General features: G+C 44.1%; 2 protein-coding genes across 2 annotated transcripts in view; one reads left to right on the top strand and one right to left on the bottom strand.

Moving 5' to 3' along the window:
• atp2a1 (ATPase sarcoplasmic/endoplasmic reticulum Ca2+ transporting 1) overlaps positions 1-970 on the top strand; it is a 28478-nt gene extending 27508 nt beyond the window's left edge. Inside the window, 1 exon segment of the mRNA XM_048232786.1 lies at positions 637-970. Coding sequence (XP_048088743.1) covers positions 637-674 — 38 coding nt within the window. The 3' untranslated portion in view covers positions 675-970.
• Positions 971-3678: 2708 nt separating this feature from the next.
• rabep2 (rabaptin, RAB GTPase binding effector protein 2) lies at positions 3679-23770 on the bottom strand. Its single transcript, XM_048232785.1, is given in 16 exon segments — positions 3679-3968; positions 4304-4419; positions 4676-4775; positions 4971-5026; positions 5353-5364; positions 6211-6268; positions 6270-6290; positions 6391-6510; positions 6669-6767; positions 9073-9158; positions 9389-9392; positions 12578-12820; positions 12928-13575; positions 13867-13955; positions 21927-22091; positions 23497-23770. Coding segments are annotated over 16 exon segments (1965 nt in total). The 5' UTR covers positions 23540-23770; the 3' UTR covers positions 3679-3863.
• Between the last annotated feature and the right edge of the window lie 27 nt (positions 23771-23797).

Below are 23797 nucleotides of genomic sequence, written 5' to 3'. Positions count from 1 at the left end.
GGACAAATCTGTGTGTGTGTGTTATAAGTGTATAAAGCTGTATTGGAGTGTTTTTTTAACTGTCGATCCTGTTGTGTCCCAGCCTGATATAATCTGATATCAGCAGGTCATGTCATTGTGTTGTGATTGTTTATGCAGCACACACACACTCAACTGTTTCTGTGGGTGTGTCGATGAGACTGTTTCTCTGTGTGTGTGTGTGTGTGTCGATGGGACTGTTGCTGTGTGTGTGTGTGTGTGTGTTTGTGGGTGTTGATGGGACTGTTTCTGTGGGTGTGTGTGTGTGTGTGTGTGTTTTTGTGGGACTTGGTGTGTGTGTGTGTGTGTGGGTGGCGTGGGTGTGCCTGGCATGTGAGAGGTCCCTGTCAAGAGAGTTCAGGACAGTGGCATGTACTGCAGGGGGCGCTAGAGGGCATGTACTGCAGGGGGTGCTAAAGGGCATGTACTCCTAGACTCCTGCAGGGGGCGCTAGAGGGCAGTGGCATGTACTCCTAGACTCCTGCAGGGGGCGCTAGAGGGCATGTACTCCTAGACTCCTGTAGGGGGCGCTAGAGGGCATGTACTCCTAGACTCCTGCAGGGGGCGCTGTGAGCTGCACTGAGTCCCAGATTCTGACCGGCTGTTTCTCCCTTACAGTGAAAGACGACAACCTGGTGTCCAAGAAGTGGGACTAAGAGAAGAGGGGGATCTAGACGAACAGGAGAGGAGGACAGGAGAGGCCTCTCTCTCCACAGAACGTGTGTGTGTGTGTGTGTGTGTGTCTGGTACCATGGGAGTGCAGAGGTGGCGGACTCTTGCGTGGCTCTGTGTCTTTACTCCATGTAGCTAATGACTCTTTACAGAGTGTGTGTGTGTGTGTGTGTGTGTGTGTGTGTGGGCTCTATGTTTTGACCGAGTCTTTACCCCATATAGCTAATGATGCTCTGAGCTCATATACTCTGTTCTTTAAATAAAGACATCTGAGAAAACAGCTCACGGCTCTCTGTACGATCACTCTGAGGTCTCTCACACACACACACACAGACATTAGGGCTGGGATAAACGATTATTTTTTAAACGATTAATCTAGCGATTATTTTTTCGATGCATCGAATCTAACGATTAATTTTTTCAGTCCGATTCGATTATCGATTATCTCTAATACTAATAGCAACTTATACATGTTTATTTACATATCTGAATGAAAAAACATGAATTCTTTAACTTTTATTACAATATATGTTTATTGCTCTTAAGATTCCAAAATAAAAGACTATACAAGTGCAAAATAATGCATTCTTAGTCAGAGAGGTAGCATTCAATAAAGTTCAGTGGTGTATGTCTAATTGAGTGCCTGTCATTTTAAGGCGTTAGGTGTGGGAATCCTTGCAATTAACATTAACACAGTTAAAAAGGCTGCTGATGTGTGGATGCAATTCATAGCGTAGTTAGTTCAAATAACGGTTCATTACTTCTCCTTTGGACAAGCACTTTTGAGTCTTGGAAAACACTTTTCCATTTACATGGGAGTTTGCAAACATTCAGAGTCAATAAAATGAGCCCTGCATGATACTTGAATACAAGCAGCTGCAAGTTAAAGCATGCTAAACTTGACATCAAACAGTATTCCTAGCGTTAGCTTTGAGATACTGTTTGATTGCATCTGTAACTTAACTTAGTTTAGTCTCTCCTCAATGTAGGCTACTATGTTGTGATAAGACCTTAGCAGAGTTTACTTTAGCATGATCACAATGCTAAAAGCCCAGTTTAATAACAATTTAGCCCACTGTGTTCTATACAGTGCTTCTATGTAGCAACAACAATCCTTCAACAATGCGTGAATAATTTGTTAAATGCACATGAAGAGGAGGGAGGCAGCGGGCTGGATTACGAGAGAGAGTGGAAGGCGAGGAAAGGCTGTGTGAGTAAAAAGTGCAGCTCAATGAAATTATCTTATCTTATCTTTAATTTAAATAGTAGCACTACAACATAGAACATCAATGTGTGGTGGCCGGTTTTGATTTAAGTGGTGCCCAGCCACAGATTAGTAAACGTATGGAAAACACTGAAGGTGTAAAATTAAAAATATTTAGCAGCACACGTTATGCTTGACAGATTAGTAAACGTATGGAAAACACTGAAGGTGTAAAATTAAAAATATTTAGCAGCACACGTTATGTTCATATTTTGCGTCGACGTCATCGATTACGTCGACGCGTTGTCACAGCCCTAACAGACATACACAATCACTCACACACACACACACACACACACAGACCCACACACAGAGACATACACACACACATACCCACACACACACACACACACACAGACAGAGACATACACACACAGTGTGTTTAAAGCATAAAGAGATTTAATAAAAATAAGAATCTCAATAGTTTATGCCTCCAGTCAGTTGCATCCTTCACATGGGTACAGAGTGTGAGTGTGTGTGTGTGTGTGTGTGAGCAGTTTAAATAGGAGCTTATTACCCTGATACGTCTGCAAGCGCAGCACATTAATATAAGATGTGTGTGTGTGTGTGTGAGGGGTTAAGCTTTACAGTGTTACAATGTCAAAATGAGGAAGAAAAAATACCCACAGAGCAATATACACACACACACACACACCAGACAAGATACAATATGCAAATACTCACACACACACACACACACACACACCACACCAGACAAGATACAATATGCAAATACTCACACACACACACACACACACACACACACACCAAGATACAATATGCAAATACTCACACACACACTCACACACACACACACACACACACACACACACACACACACACAGACAACAAGATACAATATGCAAATACTCACACACACACACACACACACACACACACACACATGCAAATACTCTCTCACACACACACACACACACACACACACACACACACACACACACACCAGACAAGATACAATACACAAATACTCACACACACACACACACACACACACACACACCAGACAAGATACAATATGCAAATACTCACACATACACACACACACACACACACACCAGACAAGATACAATATGCAAATACTCACACACACACACACACACACACCAGACAAGATACAATATGCAAATACTCACACATACACACACACACACACACACACCAGACAAGATACAATATGCAAATACTCACACACACACACACCAGACAAGATACAATATGCAAATACTCACACACACACACACACACACACACACACACACACACACACACACCAGACAAGATACAATATGCAAATACTCACACATACACACACACACACCAGACAAGATACAATATGCAAATACTCACACATACACACACACCAGACAAGATACAATATGCAAATACTCACACATACACACACACACACCAGACAAGATACAATATGCAAATACTCACACATACACACAGTTTTGGTCAGCAGCGTGAGTGTGTGTGTATGTGTGTGTGTGTGTTTGATCAAGCTGTATAGGGGGCGGGGACTCTTCTCTTGGCCCCGCCCCTGGAATGTTCTCATTATGGAAAAAGAGTTAGATCTCAAACACACACGCACAGTTAAACATCAGGCTGGTGATGGAAGTTGAAGTATACACACTCAGACACACCATACACACACACACACACACACACTCAGACGCACATACAAACTCAAACACAAACTCAGATACAGTCCCTGATAAGTTTATAACATGACAAAATCTTTTTAAAACACACACACACACACTCTCTGCGGCTGGAGTTGGTGAGTGGGAGTGGTTTCAGCTTGGCTTTGGTCTCAGGCTGCAGGATCTGCGCCGTCATTGGTCCTCCAGCAGAGGGGCGTGGCTCAGTCAAAATCAGCCAATCAGCATCAGGTGGCCATGCTGGGCGGGGCTTCCTCTGAGCTAAGCTCCTCCCCCAATATCGCCTTCACTTGGTCCAGAGTCTGAGCTTGACGAATCAACTCCAACTTTACCTGAAGGCACACACACACACACACACACACACACACACACACAGACACACAGATTACTGAATGTCGGATGTGAGTGTGATGTGATTGTGTGTGTGTGAGGGATTGAGTGTGCGTGTGTAGGTGTGGGTGTGTGTGTGTGTGTGTGTGTGTGTGAAGTCCATCTCTACGTTCTGGCTGGTGTCCATTTGAGTGTGTGTTTGTGTGTGTGTGTGTACGTGTGTTTGTGTGCGTGTAGAGACTAGTGACCATCTGTACGGTCTCGCTGGTGTCCATCTGCGTGTGTATGTGTCTGTATGTGTGTGTATATGTGTGTGTGTGTGTGTGTGTGTGTGTGCCTGTAGAGACTGGGAGAGCTGGACGAAGTCCATCTGTACGGTCTGGCTGGTGTCCATCTGAGTGCGAAGGCTGATCACCTGACTGCGGAACTCCAGACACTGCTGCTGCAGCGGCAGCCTGGGGGGTATAACAGTAAGTGTGTGTGTGTGTGTGTGACAGGGTATGTGGCTGTATGTAATGTTGTTCAATGTATGGCTGTATGTAATGTTGTTCAATGTATCACTGTATGTATGGTAAGGCTGCACGATTTGGGGGAAATATCTCATTTGTGATTTCTCTGACAGATAATGTGACTTTGCAGATTTTTTAATGTCAATGTCAACATTCAATTCAACATTCCAAATGTCTCTTTGAGTGTGTGTGTGTGTGTACCTTGTCGTTCTGGAGACTCTTCTTGTCTCCCTGGAGATGAGCTAGCGCCACTCGCAGGCCCTGAAGTTCAGTGCGACACGCCTGCATCTCACACTCCAACTACACACACACACACACACACACACACGCATGCGCACAGACTTTTAATTATTACATGTATACACACACATAAAATATATACTGAAAACAACAATAAACAAACCAGACAGACACATAATGAAACCCCTCACACACAAACACACACACAGAAACACACAAACTCTCACACACACACACACACACACACACACACACCTTTTCCTTCTGGGTTTGGATGCGGTCCGTCTCTGTTTTTAAACTGGACAGCCGGACTGGACATTGAACACAAACAGACATTTTTTAATTCCAACATAAACCGTTAAATATTTCCACACACTCACATATACTGTATGTCTGTATACTGTATAATCTTTCAGATGTTTACACAAAATTGACACTTGTTGTTCATCTACAGAAACAACATCAAGGGTTCATGTGAAACCAATGAGGCTTTGCACAGATAAAACACACGCACGCACACACACACTGATGCTTCCATGTGTGGATTAGTAGATTATGTGTTAGTGCAGTGCTGTGTTTGGTTGTTTACTGTTATTTACTGATGTTGTTTACTTTACTACATACGTTTCTCACTTACCCTCAAGCACTTCTGCAGGACCACCAGCAAACCATAGGGGAAGAGACGGTTAATGGAGAACACACCTGCGCGCATGCCTTACACATACCACACACCTGCGCGCACACACACACATACCACCGCATGCCTTGCGCTGCGCGCACATACCACACAAATGCCGCGCACATACCACCACAAATGCACATACCACACATGCACACATACCACGCTGCGCCGCGCGCACGCGCCACCACACACGCACACACACACAGTTAGTGGACACCAAGACCAGCACACGCACGCACAAACACAGGTGCACACACATACACATAAGATACAGGCAGACTGATAGGCAGGAGAAGTCCTTGAGTGAAAGACAGACAGACAGACAGACAGACAGACAGCAGTAGTCGTTCAGTGAGACAGACAGACAGAGACAGACAGACAGACAGCAGTAGTCGTTCAGTGAGACAGACAGGCAGACAGACAGACAGGCAGTAGTAGTCGATAAGTGAGACAGGCAGACAGACAGGCAGTAGTAGTCGATAAGGAGGTAGACAGACAGACCGACAGGCAGGGACAGACAGACAGACAGACGGGCAAGGCGGTAGTGAGTGCGATAGAAGTGAGACAGACAGACAGGCCAGTGGTAATTCGATAGAGGTGAGACCAGACAGACAGACAGGCAGAGACAGACAGACAGACAGACAGACAGGCAGTAGTAGTCGATAAGTGAGACAGACAGACAGGCAGTATTAGTCGATAAGTGAGACAGACAGACAGGCAGTAGTAGTCGATAAGTGAGACAGACAGACAGGCAGTATTAGTCGATAAGTGAGACAGACAGACAGGCAGTAGTAGTCGATAACTGAGACAGACCGCTCTCTTCTGTGCGTGTCTCCAGCTGCTCCTTCAGGTTGATTTACTTGATGCTAATCTCTCTCCTCACAGTGCGACCCCTAGTGGTACAAACCACAACTACACGTCAGCCACCACACACGCAGAGGCATCACACACACACACAACTACACAGACAGACAGACAGAGACACACACACACCTGCATTGAGGAGCTGCTGAAGTTTGTGTTCATCTCTGCTGCCCCTTCCTCTTCTGGCTCCTCCCCTTTCAGTCTGGACAGCTCGCTACACACTCTCCTCTGAGAAACAGACAGCTCTGCCTACACACACACACACACACACACACGCACACGCACACACGCAGACACAGACACAGACAGAAACACACACACACACACACACACACAGTTAAGTTATAAGTCTGAGAAGTTTGTGATATGTGGGCAAGTTTTGATTGGACAAGCAGCTTGTCACTCACCAGGCGGCTCTGCACAGCACTCTGTGATTGGCTGAAAGACTGCTGCAGCTCCTGGAGGAGGGCCTCTGATGTCTGCACCTGAGACTGGAGGACTGACACCTGAACACACACACACACGCACAAACACACGCACGCACGCACGCACACACACACACAGGTAGATCAGGCAGGTCGCTCAGGTGTTTCACAGACAAGTGAAGAGGCAGATCAGTGTGTGAGTGAACTCCATTCTGTACCTAATCTGTATGTGTAAGTGGATATGTGTGTGTATCTGTGAGAGTGTGTGAGTGAGAGAGTGTGTGTGTGTGTGTGTGAGTGCGTGCATGCGTTATCCGTTTCTGTGTTTCTGCGGTCTGAGTGTGTGTGTGTGTGTGTATGTTAGTGTTGTCAATGATGCCAAAATTAATGTTTCGGATACCGATACCAAGTCAAGAATTAAGCGATTTCGATACTTCTTCGATACTTTTAAAAAAAATGTATTTGATTTGGGGGGCCCCACCACCTTGACATCATCATCAGTAATATTGAATATACTGTAGTGTGATCATTCACACCAGTGGCCATCCCAGATTCTGCTTGACTCTCTCCACACAAACTCTCTCCACACAGAGTAATTGACCTTGTCTCACGGTTTTAGTCTAGTGAATAAAAGTTGCACATAGCGCATAAGGATATGTATGTGGATGCAATTAATTATGTTTTGTATGTCATTACATAAAATAAATGTTCAAAAAATGTACAAGTCGAAGAAAATCTTTCTGGGATCATAGATAAGATAAGTGTCTTGCAATGTTCATTAATGATTTTAGCGAGCAATAATTGTCAAACATGACCTGAGCTAGCGGGATAGCAAGGATCTCTCTTCAGATGTAAAAGTTTGCCATGGTTGCTTAGCCTATTTCTAAATTACATTGAACCCAAATAGTAGGCCTAAATGACCAAAATCCCACAGCCTAGGTAGGTTAGCAACACAAACTTGTGAAATGCAAGTGAGCAAATCAACTTGATATTAGCCTATTATGATGTGTTACCATAGCATCACTTGAACTAGCAGCCATGTCTCTCGTTTATAAGCACGACAGCCAAGCTTACATGTGTGTGAGGAGAAAAGACGCATTAGCCACAGGTTAGGGGAGGAGGCGCTAGAAGCATGCCTTGTTGTAGGACACGCATGTTACTTCAAAAGAACACGGTCATTCTCAAAAGTATCGATACTAATAAAATTAGACATCTTGACATTTTTAATTTCAGGGTATTGCGATACTTTTGTAGTCGGTGCACCGTGCAACACTAGTGTGTGTGTGTGTGTGTGCGTGCGTGTGTGTGTGTGTGGTGTGTGTGCGTGCGTGTGTGTGAGTGTGTGTGCGTGTGGTGTGTGAGTGTGTGTGTGTGGTGTGTGTGTGAGTGTGTGTGCGTGTAGTGTAGTGTGTGTGTGTGTGTGTGTGTGTGTATGTGTGTGTGTGTATGTGTGTGTATAGTGTGTGTGCGTGTAGTGTAGTGTGTGTGTGTGTGTGTGTGTGTGTGCGTGTGTGTGTGTGTGCGTATGTGTGTGTGTGGTGTGTGTGCGTGTGGTGTGTGTGTGCGTGTGTGCGTGTGAGTGTGTGTGCGTGTAGTGGTGTGTGTGTGTGTGTATGTGTGCGTGTGTGTGTGTGCGTGTGTGTGTGTGTAGTGTGTGTGTGTGTGAGTGTGTGTGTGTGTGCGTGCGTGTGTGTGTGTGCGTGTGTGTGTATGTGTGTGTGCGTGCGTATGTGTGTGTGTGAGTGTGTGTGCGTGCGTGTGTGTGTGTGCGTATGTGTGTGTGCGTGCGTGTGTGTGTGTGTGTGTGTACGTGTAGTGTGTATGTGTGTGTATGTGCGTGTAGTGTGTGTGTGTGTGTATGTGTGTGTGTGTAGTGTGTGTAGTATGTGTGTGTATGTGTGTGTATGTGTGTGTATGTGTGTGTAGTGTGTGTGCGTGCGTGTAGTGTGTGTGTAGTGTGTGTGGTGTGTGTGTGCGTGTAGTGTAGTGTGTGTGTGTATGTGTGTGTATGTGTGTGTGCGTGCGTGTAGTGTTTGTGTGTGTGTAGTGTGTGTGTGTGTGTGCATGCGTGTAGTGTTTGTGTGTGTGTGTATGTGTGTGTGTAGTGTGTGTAGTAATAAATGCGTATATTATTATTATGTGTAATTATTATTGTAGTGTGTGTGTGTGTGTGTGTATGTGTGCGTATGTGTGTGTGTGTAGTGTGTGTGTGTGTGTGCGTGCGTGTAGTGTTTGTGTGTGTGTGTGTAGTGTGTGTGCATGCGTGTAGTGTTTGTGTGTGTGTAGTGTGTGTAGTGTGTGTGTGCGTGCTTGTGTGTGTGTAGTGTGTGTGCGTGCGTGTAGTGTTTGTGTGTGTGTAGTGTGTGTAGTGTGTGGTGTGTGTTACCTGTTTCTGTGTTTCTGTGGTCTGAGTGTCCAGCTCTCTCTCCAGCTCTATTCTCTGCTCACGCAACTGAGTCACCTCTCCTGCGGCTCAGCAGCCTGCACACACCCATATACCTGCCTAAACACACACACAGCCACACACGCTACAACCTTACTACCTGTATACCTGAAACCTGCCTGGCCACACACACACTGCCCTGCCTTAGCCTACCTGCCTTGCACACACCTACTACACCTAGCAACACCTATGTTGGCATCCCCTGTATACTTGTACCTGCATGCCCATGCAGCACCTGCTTGTGCATGTATGCTTGTACCTGCCTGCACTTTACAATAACGAGTAGAAACACAATACAATAATGTATTGTTATTATATTATATATAGATCATAGATATAGATCATTAATCATACATGTAATCGACTAATCGTACATCTCAGCTTTGTGTATAGAGATTTAGCAATGGTGAGATTTTCAGTGTGTGTTTGAGTGACCTCAAACGTATGTGTGTGTGTTAGGGCTCTCAATCTTCCACTAAAATCCTATACCAATTTCATTCATTATTATTTTTAATAGTCGATTTATATTTGAATATTTAATGCTCAAATATTAATATGTACTATGTGTCTATATAAATGTAAATGTAAATCAGGTTTCTCGGCCAAGTGTACTTGCGTATACAAGGAATTTGGTCTCTGCATTTATCCCATCCGCGAATTAGTAAAACACACAGAGCACACACTGAACACACAGTGAGGTGAAGCACACACTTACCCAGAGCAGTGAGCTGCCTTGCTACAGCCGCGATCGGGGAGCAGTGAGGGGTTAGGTGCCTTGCTCAAGAGCACTTCAGCCGTGCCTACTGGTCGAGGATCGAACCGGCAACCCTCCGGTTACAAGTCCGAAGCCCTAACCAGTAGGCCACGACTATGCACTGTATAAATGTACTATGTATCTATGCACTGTATAAATGTACTATGTATCTATGCACTGTATAAATGTACTATGTATCTATGCATATATATAAATGTATCTGTATAAACAGGCTTATGCCAGTGCCACTATCAGCACATTGTTGAAACAGTTCCATGATCAATTATGCCGCAACCTACAGTAGTCAAATTAGCCTATTAGAAATATTTTAGCCTATTAGCCATATTAGTCTATAGACATATTAGCCTATTAGCCATTTTAGTCTATAGACATATTAGCCTATTAGCCATATATTCACCTTTAGACATTTTAGCCTATTAGACATATTAGCCTATTAGCCATATTAGCCTTTAGACATTTTAGCCTATTAGCCATATTAGCCTTTAGACATTTTAGCCTATTAGCCATATTAACCTATTAGCCATATTAGCCTATAGACAAGTGACAGAAGCATCGGACATAGAGCCGGGAAGTCTAGCTGCGGTTCCTCACCCTGGGATTGTTGACCTAGCTTCACCTCACCTTCTTGAATTTCCCCTGGGGATCAATAAAGTATCTATATATCTATCTATCTATCTAGCTTGCCAGGCTGTAGCGTTATCAGGTGTGGTCTCAGACTGCTCACCTAGCTTGCCAGTGTGTAGCATTATCAGGTGTGCCCTCAGACTGCTCGTTATCGAGTGATATCTTATTTGTGTGTGTGTGTGTGTGTGTGTGTGTGTGTGTGGTGTGTCCCAATCGGAGTGTGTGATGAGCCGGTGTGTAGATAGATAGATAGATAGATAGATACTTTATTGATCCCCAGGGGAAATTCAAGGTCTCAGTAGCATACAGACAACACACACACATTCACTAACAGCAGAAAAAGTAATTAAAAGTATATAATATAAAAACACAACTAAGCAATAAGGACAGTAGAAGATAAAGAATATACTAAATATACTAAAATACAAATTATACTAACACTTAATCTAAATCAATTCTAAAAGCAGTATCCACATAGTGGTAATTAATCAATCAAGAGGCGCTTGCAATGACTGAGGCAGGGACTGAGCCTGTGATTCTCTGTGCATAGTAAGGTAATGTAAGGTGCTCTGTGTGAGTGAGTGTCATGGTGATAGTGCAATGGTGATAGTGCAAATGAGTAAGTCCAACAGTGCAAGAATAAGTCTATATAGGGCAGGGCAGCCGTGGGCTCATTGGAGGGCCGCGGGCTACTGGTTAGGGCTTCAACTTGTAACCGAGGGTTGCCGGTTCAAACCCGACCAGTAGGCCCGGCTGAAGTGCCTTGAGCAAGGCACCTAACCCCTCACTGCCCCCGAGCCGCTGTTGTTGCAGGCAGCTCACTGCTACCGGATTAGTGTGTGCTTCACCTCACTGTGTGTGTACACTGTGTGCTGTGTGTTTCACTAATTCACAGATTGGGTTAAATGCAGAGACCAAATTTCCCTCACGGGATCAAAAGAGTATATATATATATATATATATATATATATAACTATTTTAAGAAAAGGTATAAGTGTGGCCACAGTTCGGCTGGATGGAGGGGTTGTGCATATGTGCTAATGTGCTAATATAGCACGCAAACAGTGAGGCAGAAAGACAGTGGTAAAAAGTAAAAAGTGGCTAGTGGACAGACAGTATCCAAACATGGAGGTGGTGAAGAGGCAGACAGACTATGCAGAGAAGTCGATCTCTCCTCTTCCCTTAAGTGAAGCATTGAACAGTTCACTGGCCCTGGGGACAAATGACTTCCTCAGTCTGTCTGTTGTGCAAGGCAGTGAGCGAAGTCTCCAGCTGATCAGGCTCTTCTGTTTAACAATAGTGCTGTGGAGTGCATGCGTGTGTGTGTGTGTGTGTGTGTGTGTACCTGTGCGTGTAGTGCGTCCCAGTCGGAGTGTGTGATGAGCGGTGTGTGTGTGTGTGTGTGTGTGTGTAGTGTTGTCACGATACCAAAATGATGACTTCGATACGATACCTGCCATAAATATCAATGATGCTCGATACTGAAACGATACTCACGGGCTAAATCCTAAGATATCTGGAAAAGAAAGGACTCATACCTCCTCCAAGTGTATTGAGTCATTTGTGTTGAATTCGGTGCACTTTTGTAGTGTGCAGGTCAACTCTGGGTTCTAAACTTCCTACATAATTATTATTTTTATAGTCAGTAAAATAGTAGGCCTACTTTGTGTGATTAAGTCCTTTATATTGTGTTATAGTTCATTTACATTGTGTTGTGTTTTGCCAATAAAGTAGCTTTAAATAGCCAAACTAGGCTAGATCAAGGTCAGTGTTAATTACTGCATGCAAATCATACACTGTGCGATACACCGTGCAACACTATGTGTGTGTGTGTGCGTGTAGTGCGTCCCAGTCAGAGTGTGTGATGAGCCGTGTGTGTGTGTGTGTGTGTGTGTGTGTGTGTGTGTGTGTGTACCTGTGCGTGTAGTGCGTTCCAGTCGGAGTGTGTGATGAGCCGGTGTGTGTGTGTGTGTGTGTGTGTGTATAGTGCATCCCAGTCGGAGTGTGTGATGAGCCGGTGTGTGTGTGTGTGTGTGTGTGTGTGTGTACCTGTGCGTGTAGTGCGTCCCAGGCGGAGTGTGTGATGAGCCGGTGTCCGGGCGGGGGCAGGTAGATGGCCTCGGGCACCAGCGTTCCCGTGGAGACGATGGAGGCGGTGTCGTCCTGGGGCGGCCGGCGGGGGAGGCAGGGCGTGTCCATCGAGAAGGACACCAGCGGCACGCCCGTCCAGGGCACCACACCAGTGATGGTGGGCGAGGCTCCAGGTGAGATGGCGATAAGGCGGTGTGCGTCCTGGGAGAGGCGCCGGGGAGGCAGGCGTGTCCATCGAGAAGGAGAGGGACACCAGGTGAGATGGCGAGCTGTCCAGGTGAGGCAGGCGTCCAGGTGAGATGGCGAGCTGTCCAGGTGAGGCAGGCGTCCAGGTGAGATGGCGAGCTGTCCAGGTGAGGCAGGCGTCCAGGTGAGATGGCGAGCTGTCCAGGTGAGGCAGGCGTCCAGGTGAGATGGCGAGCTGTCCAGGTGAGGCAGGCGTCCAGGTGAGATGGCGAGCTGTCCAGGTGAGGCAGGCGTCCAGGTGAGATGGCGAGCTGTCCAGGTGAGGCAGGCGTCCAGGTGAGATGGCGAGCTGTCCAGGTGAGGCAGGCGTCCAGGTGAGATGGCGAGCTGTCCAGGTGAGGCAGGCGTCCAGGTGAGATGGCGAGCTGTCCAGGTGAGGCAGGCGTCCAGGTGAGATGGCGAGCTGTCCAGGTGAGGCAGGCGTCCAGGTGAGATGGCGAGCTGTCCAGGTGAGGCAGGCGTCCAGGTGAGATGGCGAGCTGTCCAGGTGAGGCAGGCGTCCAGGTTGAGGCGTCCAGGTGAGACGAGGCGTCCAGGTGAGACGAGGCGTCCAGGTGAGATGGCGAGCTGTCCAGGTGAGACGAGGCGTCCAGGTGAGATGGCGAGCTGTCCAGGTAGCCACCACCCATCATCATCATCAGACCAGTGTGTTCCAGCTCACCCCCCTCCACCTCACTGCCACGGCCCTCACGTACCCCCCCACCTGCACCCTAGAGATGAGAACAGGACAGAGATCACACACACACACCTGCTCATCACACACCCTAGAGATAGGAACAGGACAGAGATTACACACACACACACACACACACACACACACACACACACACCTGCTCATCCACACCCTAGAGATGGGAACAGGACAGAGATTAAACACACACACACACACACACACACACACACACCCCCTAGAGATGAGAACAGGACAGAGATCACACACACACACCTGCTCATCACACACCCTAGAGAACAGGACAGAGATTAAACACACACACACACACCTTGCTGTCGTTGCCAAAGCTGGCTCGTCTCCACTGTGTTCGTTCCATCTGTAGACTGGAGATCCGGGCCTCATACTGAGATGCGGTTTCTATGGACACCAGACAGGAAGTGATGTGTGAGTCAGATGATCTCACATCCAGGTTCCTCTCGCTTTCCTGAACTACTTCTGCTTCCCTATATGTGTATGTGTGTGTGTGTGTGTGTGTGTGTGGCTGTCTATAAGTTTGTTCCTTTAAGGCCAATTCACTCCAGAGATTCACAGAGACATCAGAGAGGACAGCAGTTTATATAGCAGTGGTGTGAAAGATGTTTATATAGCAGTGGTGTGAAAGATGTCCTGATCGCTGCGTGAAGGTTTATATGTTTATAGCAGTGGTGTGAAAGATGTCCTGATCGCTGTGTGAAGGTTTACATGTTTATATAGCAGTGGTGTGAAAGATGTCCTGATCGCTGCGTGAAGGTTTATATGTTTATAGCAGTGGTGTGAAAGATGTCCTGATCGCTGTGTGAAGGTTTATATGTTTATATAGCAGTGGTGTGATGTCCTGATTGCTGTGTGAAGGTTTATATGTTTATAGCAGTGGTGTGAATGAATCCAAAAGATGTCATGCTCGCTGTGTGGAGGTTTATATGTTTATATAGCAGTGGTGTGAAAGATGTCCTGATCGCTGCGTGAAGGTTTATATGTTTATAGCAGTGGTGTGAAAGATGTCCTGATCGCTGCATGAAGGTTTATATGTTTACAGCAGTGTTGTGAAAGATGTCCTGATCCCTGCGTGAAGGTTTATATGTTTACAGCAGTGTTGTGAAAGATGTCCTGATCGCTGTGTGAAGGTTTATGCAGCTTTGGTGTGAAAGATGTCCTGCTCGCTGTGTGAAGGTTTATATGTTTATATAGCAGTGGTGTGAAAGATGTCCTGATCGCTGTGTGAAGGTTTATATGTTTATAGCAGTGGTGTGAAAGAGGTCCTGATCGCTGCGTGAAAGTTCTAGAATGCCCACACCTCATGACACTTTTAAGCTGATGTCACTCGGCTTCAGTCAGAGGTGAGCTACGGATCAACTCCATTTCTGGCCAGTATCAGTCTAAAGACTTGTGCTAACAGTCACAAACTTGAAGCAAATCTTGAGAGGTGCTATGGAATGCCTGGATAAGCAAAGCAGAGCATGATTATCTATTTTGTCCTAATCCTGTACTACCCTGCTTCTAGATGCTACCAAAAGTGCACAAAGACCTGCATAATCCTCCAGGGAGACCCATAATATCTGGCAATGGATCTCTGACAGAACCCATATCAAAATTCATAGACCACTTCATTTAACCCTATGTTTCCAACCTACCATCATTTATCCAGGATACAACACATGTACTTAACAAGTTGGCCCTTCTGAAGAACATTGGACATTGCTACCTTGTCACAATGGATGTGGAGGCTTTGTATACAAACATAGACCATGAAGAAGGCCTCAATGCTCTGTCTCATTATTTGAACACACGCCCAGCTTCTAGTACACCACCCACAGACTTTCTGCTCACACTAACTAAATGGACACTTGAAAACAATGTCTTTCTATTTCAAAATGATTTGTACCAACAAATAAAAGGAACAGCAATGGGAGCATGTTATGCACCAAGCCTAGCCGATCTATGTATGGGCCTATGGGAAGAACACTTTGTTTACTCATGCAACAACCCTTACAGGAACATGATCACTTTTTATGGACGCTATATTGATGACCTAGTGTTCCTCTTCTCTGGTACTGAACAAGAACTAACTTCATTTCACAGATACCTCAATAACACCAACAAAAACCTAAAATTGTGTATGCAATATGACCTGACTCAAATTGACTACTTAGATCTCACCATACAGAAGGACAAGGAAGGACGCAGTAACACCACAGTCTTCCGAAAACCAACTGACCGCAACACACTGCTCCGGGCAGACAGCTTTCATCCTCCATCACTTAAGAAAAACATACCGTATGGGCAGTTCCAACAGCTGAAAAGAATATGTGACCAGGAGTCAGATTTTGAGACAAAGGCAGAGGAAATGAAGTTACGATTCAAAAACAGAGGGTACAAATGTAAAATCATAAATGAAGCAAATAACAAAACAAAATCTCTGAAAAGACAGGACCTCCTACAACACAAACAAAAACCACCCGGAGAACAACAAGTGTACTGTACCTTGTGACGCAGTACAATACCAGAGCAAATGAACTAAAGAAAATCCTAAACAATAACTGGAAAATGATTGAATGTGATCCTACACTTAAAGAAATATTCCCCAATGCACCAGTCATAAGCTTCAAAAGAGCACCGACCATCGGAGATAAACTTGTCCATAGCTATCTCCCCGGGGACAAAAAGGCCACATGGCTCGATCGGAGACCGCAAGGGTTCTTTAAACGTGGGAGATGCAACCACTGCACGACTATGCAGCAAACTAATACATTTACAGATGTGCATGCTCAGAAAACCCATTACATCAAAGGATACAATCCATTTGCAATACCACTTATGTGGTGTACTACCTATATTGCCCATGTGGACATTTCTACATTGGAAGGACAAAAAAAAAACTACAACAGAGGGTAGCAGAGCACAAATATGCAATTTGTACAGGAAATGAGGATTACCCAATGGCGAAGCATTACACGCAACACCATGGATGCAACCCAGAGTCACTAAAGGGCAATGGGAATAGAAACAATTGAGCTATCCAAAAGGGGAGGGGACAAACTTAAAAAATGATTACAGAGGGAGACCTACTGAATCTATACACTAAAATCCCTCATAAACCCAGGACTTAATGAAGACTTGGACTATACCCCCTTTTTATAAAGACGTTCTAATATTTGCTAATTCTAACTGTAAGATTGTATGTCTTCTTCAGCACTTAATATAGGTGATTCAATGTTTACAATGTTAACTATCTTTAAAATATTTGGGTAGAATAAGAAATATGTACAAAATGGCCACAAGAGGGAGACATAGTTCGTCCTATATGTAATGCTTATTTTTCCATTCTCTTCTAAGCTTAACTGAATATTTCAAGGTGAACCGTTTTTTGTAGCCCTTATGAAGTGATTATTGTAGTCCTCATAAGTAGTATAATTGTTTTTAACTTGATGTGTGTATGATGTTTTTATGTGTGACATGGTGCACCAGTAACTGACTGATAGGTGGAGTCTATGCACCTGCCACTTAGTCCTACCCAGAGCCATATAAGGGTAGAGTTGCGACAACTCCATTGACGCTAATGTTCCATGTTCCAACAATGGCGGCTAATGGAAGCCTCAAATAGTTCCCGAAAGTTAACAATTTATAATAGCAGCAGTGCAGTTACAGACTGTTTGTAGCCAACATTTCAGACTCAGATTTACATTATTGGCTCATCCGAATAATAATAATAATAATATTAACAGTAATAGTAGTGAAGTAATAGTATTAATAACCTAATTATAATAATAAACTATTTATGTATCGACTATGACAGCTTTTCTGCTGCTCAGTTTTTATCAGTTCCTTATCAAATAAATTAAAAGAGGCTAAAGCCCAATAAATGTGCCACACATAATAACCTAATATAAGATAAACCTTGCCTATACCATTTCAATTAGGCAGCACTAGGCAACACCACAAACGAGCTGTCAATAAGTTTTTGCGTTTGTAGCCTACAACTGTACGTGACGTGTACAAATGACGTGACGTGTCTTGGGCATTTAGCTTTACCATTATGTCAACATAGTTGTAACGTTATGCAATGCTCATCTAGGCTATGGATTTAAGTGGTTTAATTTTAAAAAGGGCAGCAAAAGTGGGATAAAGTGCAACTGCTTCCCCAAAACAATTCCTCCATAACTGTGGATTTAATCGTTTGATATGTGGATAACTTTCAGAGGACTAAACACATAAAAGGTAAGATTTTTATCACAAAGCTAGCTGGTTCGTTAAATATGGCGAAGCATATTTACAGCCAACTTTGTAGGCCTACTTGCAGCAGTGAAACTGAGTTTGTTGTTAACATTGTTGGTAACGTAAACGTTTCTTCAGTTCGGAGAAGGACTGATTTTTTTTATTTTGCATTCATTTTCATTGGCAAAAGCTAGCCTATGCATGAGAGAACCTAGATTTGAGGGAGCTGCAGCTGTTAGCATCAGCAGGTCATATTAACACAGCAGGGCACACTAGCCCAGTGATGAAGGATCGTGTAAAATCCCCATCCCCAGAAAGTTTCAAAACCAAGCTTGCGCTGATGATGCATGATCACTGATCAAATTGCTATTTTCTGACACAATGCACACCATTTCCAGGTGCTCACCTGTCTCAAGCTCTTTAGCCTAGCATCAGCTGTTCACAGCACGGTGAATGACAAACGATGACAAAATGCTGTTCATGTTTATGAATTCATATCCTGGTTATTTATCGAAGGACTTACATGTCACGTTTTATATTTTATTATGATCACTCGCATTACCATGGGGTTACTAAATAGGTAGGTAATGCTACGGTTAACTTAGAATGCCCATCATTACACTGGAGATGTTAAAAAACTTTTTTTTTACCTTTTTTTATTCTGCCGCGACGATAGGCTAGGCTTGGCTAGGTAATTCGCTCATTAGCTCAGATCAGTGACTACCAGAGGAAACGCGGGGTAGAAAGCTCAAACAAGTAATGTTAGACTAGCTGTGTTACAGTTTCTCGTTGCAATCAAAATTTCACAGGAGCTCCATGCTTTTGTAGGCTACACGCAGTCTCAAAACACTGTTTACAGCTTTTTCGAGTCACTATCACGAGGTCATTTATTTTATATAGCGATAATTTAGATACACTTGTGGGGTGGGTGCAATTATGTTTTCTAAAGAATCTCTTCTTTGTACAGAAATTAATATTAAGTGACACATACTGTACGTAAAAAGGGCGGAAAAACGCGCCACCTTATATAGCAGGCTAAGATATAAGGTCTGGAATTTAATTTAATATTGTTGTAATGGTAGGATAACTACATAGTTTACACAATAATTACACTGTGTTATAAATATTGTATATCAATGCATTTATTGACTGTCAATTAACCAAAATCGTGGCTCTGTCTATCATTGAACAGTAGCCTATTTAATGCATTCTAATCCATTGTCAATCACTTCCTGGAACTATTTGAAGTTTACATGAACCACGTGACCTTAACGAATTTTGAACACCCATTGTCGCAACTATCCCTTTATTAAGGTTTTGCACCTGCGTCATAATGTCATGTGACCGTTTGTTTACAACTGGAGTGGTAGGCAAGAATGGTAGGCAAGGCACTGCAGAGAGTGGTAGGCAAGCCTGCAACAGTCGGGTTGCATAGGCTACACATAGTTACAAATAGCTTCAAAATTGAAATTTTAATATCAAATATTGACCGGATGCCGACCACTTGTGTAGGCCCTAACAGTTGTTTTTACAATAAGAAGCAAAAGGCTTAATTTAACGACCGTTTAGCCTACCTATCCCTCGTGGTTGTGGAGGATGATCGTTAGCAGCTGTGAAGTCTTTTATTCTCAAGATAGCCTAATGGTGTAGCCTACTGTCTACTTAAGACGTGGGGCTAAAATACTCCTATCTACAGTCATCCAAAAAATGAATTGCCAGAGATAGCCTATGAAGGGAAAAAGTGCATCATTTTAAACATGGCAAGATTATTTTACCGAACAGTTTGTTCTAATTTGTCTCGCGGAAATTCATGCTTGTGGACATCAATCACCTATCTTCTGTCCTTCTATTTCAAGTTATCATGAGTGTCATTTGATTATATAATCACAACAAATGCTAATAAATGAAAACAGAATAGGCTTATGTGCTATAGGCTAACGTTACAGGTCAGGCTAACTCCCCGTATGTCAAAATAAACTGATTTGATCCTAATTGTTTAGCGATCACACACAACAACTTAACACAGCAACCTCAAACACCACTGTTGAACCTAGGCTACTGCTTCAGTCATGTAAGAAATAAGCAGTTTATGAATTATCTTTACCCGTTTAATCAAGTCCACATGACCAAAATAACAACATATTTAAAGGCTGAGCTAGCATAACAGCCTAATATAGGCGATGCTGCAATGGATAACTAATAAAAAGTTTCATACAATTAATGAACTTTATCACTCACATTCTGAGTTTTTCTGGGTGGTTATATATCCATGCAGATCGTCTTCGAATAAGCCATCGCTGTTATATTATATAATATGTTACAGGATTCATGACTAACACCATTAATGTTACATGATGCTGACTGACTCTGGCTATAACAGTAGGCTACCGCTTTAACGCCTGCTGAGTCTGCCTACCAAGACCTGTCTCTGTTCAGTTGAAGTTAAATGATCAAATATTGTTTGATTTTGTGTCAGCTTTCAGAAGGAAGACATGTTCCTTTCTGGTCAAATTTCACAGCTTCTAAGAAAGGCTATTGTCTTCGTAAACCGAAGTTTTGAACAGAGAAAAAAAGTTAGGCTACCATTAGGCTATGCGGTTCTCCCATAACGTTATCAATACAGATCAATGCACCAAATCAGGGCGATTTTAGCGAAACAACGTTCCTGTGACAGGCTATCAAATATTGAACAATGGGATAACGTTTTATCATCACCTTTATTGATGCCTGAAATGTTGACATTGCTGAAATACAGAGATGTAGCCTACTGAGAGGCAGCTGCAGACAACGATGTTCAATGGGTTCAACTTGTCCCTTGCCTACCAGCTGGATGTAAACAAAGCTATAGAACCTAGAATACGTCACATGAAAAACGTTAATATGGCTCTGGTCCTACCTAATTGCCTGAACCTTTTCTTTGTTATAGGGACTTGGGAATTAGTCAGTGTTTAGGCTCTGAAGAAGACAGTAGTCGCAACACGTCAGCCCATCATATTAAAGGCTTTTTAATTATATCAAGCAGTGTACTGTTGGGATCTTTGGCAAGACTTTAACCACAGTCACTACTGAAGTTGAGTTTAGCCATATCTTAAAGTGACTTTTTCCTTGAGCCGAAGTGCACCTGCTTGGCAGAACAAGTGAAGTAGCACTGCTTGACGACCAGCACTCCTAAGTGAAGAGTTGGTTTTTTAGTATCTGACAAAAACAAAAGCAATTTGACTGGCTGTTGGTAGCCAGCTACTTGGTTACCTTTGCTGGCTAACTAACTCTAGTTTGTTCAACTAACTCTAGCTAGTTTGTTCATCTAACTAACTCTCTCAAGCTAGTTCAACTAACTAACTAACTCTCTCTAGCTAGTTTGTTCAACTAACTAACTCTCTCTAGCTAGTTCAGCTAACTAACTAACTCTAGCTAGTTCAACCAGAGACTTTCTAATGTGGAGACACAGCACTCAAAAAATACTCCATAGAAATGCATGGGGCTAGTTTGTCACGCCAATATGGCCGTTGTCTACACATATCCCACCCCTTCGTCGGCAAAACGTCGACATGTAAATACATTGAGCCAATCATGTGGTGTGATGTGAATACATTGAGCCAATCATATGGTGTGTTGTGAAGACATCGTGCCAATCATGTGTTGTGATCTCGGCCATTGGAGCAAGATTGGTGTCCTTGGAAGCCTTGCGCATCGCGCAGTTCGACCCAAAGACTGTGCCCGATGAGTGCCCATAAAACGTTGGTATATGGCCGCCGAGTGGAGGGACTTGCCTAAAAGGACTTTGGTTCAACTAACTCTCTCTAGCTAGTTCAACTAACTAACTAACTCTCTCTAGCTAGTTTGTTCAACTAACTAACTCCCTCTAGCTAGTTCAACTAACTCTCTCTAGCTATTTCAACTAACTAACTCTCTCTAGCTAATTCAACGAGTGGTAGTCAGCTAGTTGGTAACCTTTGCTGACTAACTAACTCATTTAATTTTTCCTCTACAACTGTGTCTGTGTGTGTGTATATGAGAGAGAGGGAGAGAGAGAGAGAAAGCGTATACATTTATTTGTGTGTGTGTGAGTGTTTCTGTGTGTGTGTGTGTGTGACTGTGTGAGAGAGAGAGAAAGAGTGTGTGTATGTGTATACGCACCTCTCAAGGCCTCCTGTAATGACTGTATTTCCTGGTCACAGTGTTTCTGCAGCTCCTTAAGCTCCTCCTCCTTGCTGAGCTCACAGATTGTGGCCACGCCCTGCCAATGCTCCAGTTGAGCCTGCACCTTCTCCAACTGAGTCTGCAGGTGCGCCGCCACATCACCTGTAAACAAGTAAACAAACAAACAAACAAACACAAAAACAATCAAATATCACTTAAGAACACACACAGATAAGAGTGAGACCCACAAACAGATAAATAAACACACACACACACAAACATGTGTCGTATGAGGACACAGGGTCAACTCAGAGGGTCACATCGCTATCTCCAAGAAGAGCTTATCACTGTGTGTGTGTGTGTGTGTGTGTGTGTGTGTGTGTGATTTAGTGCAGAAGGCCTGTGTGAGAGAGAGTGTGTGAGAGAGAAAGAATGTGAGTGAGAGAGAGAGAGAAAGAGAGTAAGAGAGTGAGTGAGTGAGTGAGTGAGTATAGAAGGCCTTAAACACACTGCCCCAACAAACACCAACAGCTTAAACACACTGCCCCAACAAACACCAACAGCTTAAACACACTGCCCCGACAAACACCAACAACTTAAACACACTGCCCTGACAAAAAACACAAACACCAACCCCAGTGTGCTGTGACTGCCATCTGTTTTTGTTTGATGGAGTTTTCGAGTTTGACAGAAGTCTTTTCAATTACTGTCTGGTCAGTGTGAAGCTGGAAGGTGGTTTGCTGAAAGTTTTCTGACTGCAACTGACCACCTTTAGAGTGTTGGAGTTTAATGTGGCTGTGCACGGCCACGTAGGCTACGTCCGAGCCGAGTGCAAACACCTTGATCTACCCCTGCAGTAGGTTACAGTGGAGTGAGAGGGTAAACTCTGTACGCCCGTGATCTCACCAGTGTCCCCGACATAGCGCCGCACTGAGCCGATAGCGCTGATGCGCTGAGTTTCACTCTCCTACCAAATAACGTCACACTGCGCAGTTGGACACACGCAAATCTGCGCTGATTGGAAGTATGTCACAAAATGACTGTCTACTATCAGTGTCTGCAATGTTATCGCTCCTCTGACTGAATGTGACTATGCAGCGAGGTCAACATAGAAACGTGTTGCCTAACGCGAGTTATCGGAAGGAATTCGTGTCCGAGGCTTAGCATTAGCCTAGCCTAGATGGCAAACTAGTGACATAACTTTTAAGACTGAATCAGATGCTAGCTGTCTGCATATGTCAGTTTTGCTGTTGTTGCTGTGAGTTAATCCTAAAAGCAACAAACTAAACAACTTCCTTATCCCGATCAAACTTGGTTGTCATGTTAGCTTAACTAGCGACAACACAACAGTCACCAAGTTACAAATAGACTTCTTTGACAACAAACTAACCTTTGGTTCACCAGGTTCAAGGTGACGTGTAACCCTCAGCTAAACCGTGTGTCAGGAACATCAAAAACGAACTTTAAGTGTGATATGTGAGCTGTCAAACTCCCATGTATCTACAATTAGCCAACCAGCTGGTAACTTAGTTGCAATGTTTCTCTGGCAGTTAAAGTTCCAGCCTACCCGAGTTTTCACCGTTCTCAGCCGGTTTCTCAGACACTTCCATGGCTGGAAAATAACGCGACCGCAAAGTTCTCCCGTCCGGTCCAGTCTTGGCTCAGCCTTGCGGCGGTTTGCCCGAGTCCATCCGGCTCGGTTTCCTGTCAGTATTGTGCTGGGTCTCGTGTCACCCGGTCGGCGCTGCAATGAAGGCAGGCTGCACCCGGAGGATCAACGCAGGAAGCGCCTTTCCCCGGTTTAGCTTGCGGATATTGCGTAAGCGTCCTTCCTCAACTGAACTCTTTTGAGGGAAAACAACTAGGAA

Source organism: Alosa alosa, chromosome 22 (genome assembly GCF_017589495.1).
Source record: "Alosa alosa isolate M-15738 ecotype Scorff River chromosome 22, AALO_Geno_1.1, whole genome shotgun sequence".
Lineage (NCBI taxonomy): Eukaryota > Metazoa > Chordata > Actinopteri > Clupeiformes > Clupeidae > Alosa > Alosa alosa.
This window is presented reverse-complemented; position numbering and strand designations above follow the sequence as displayed.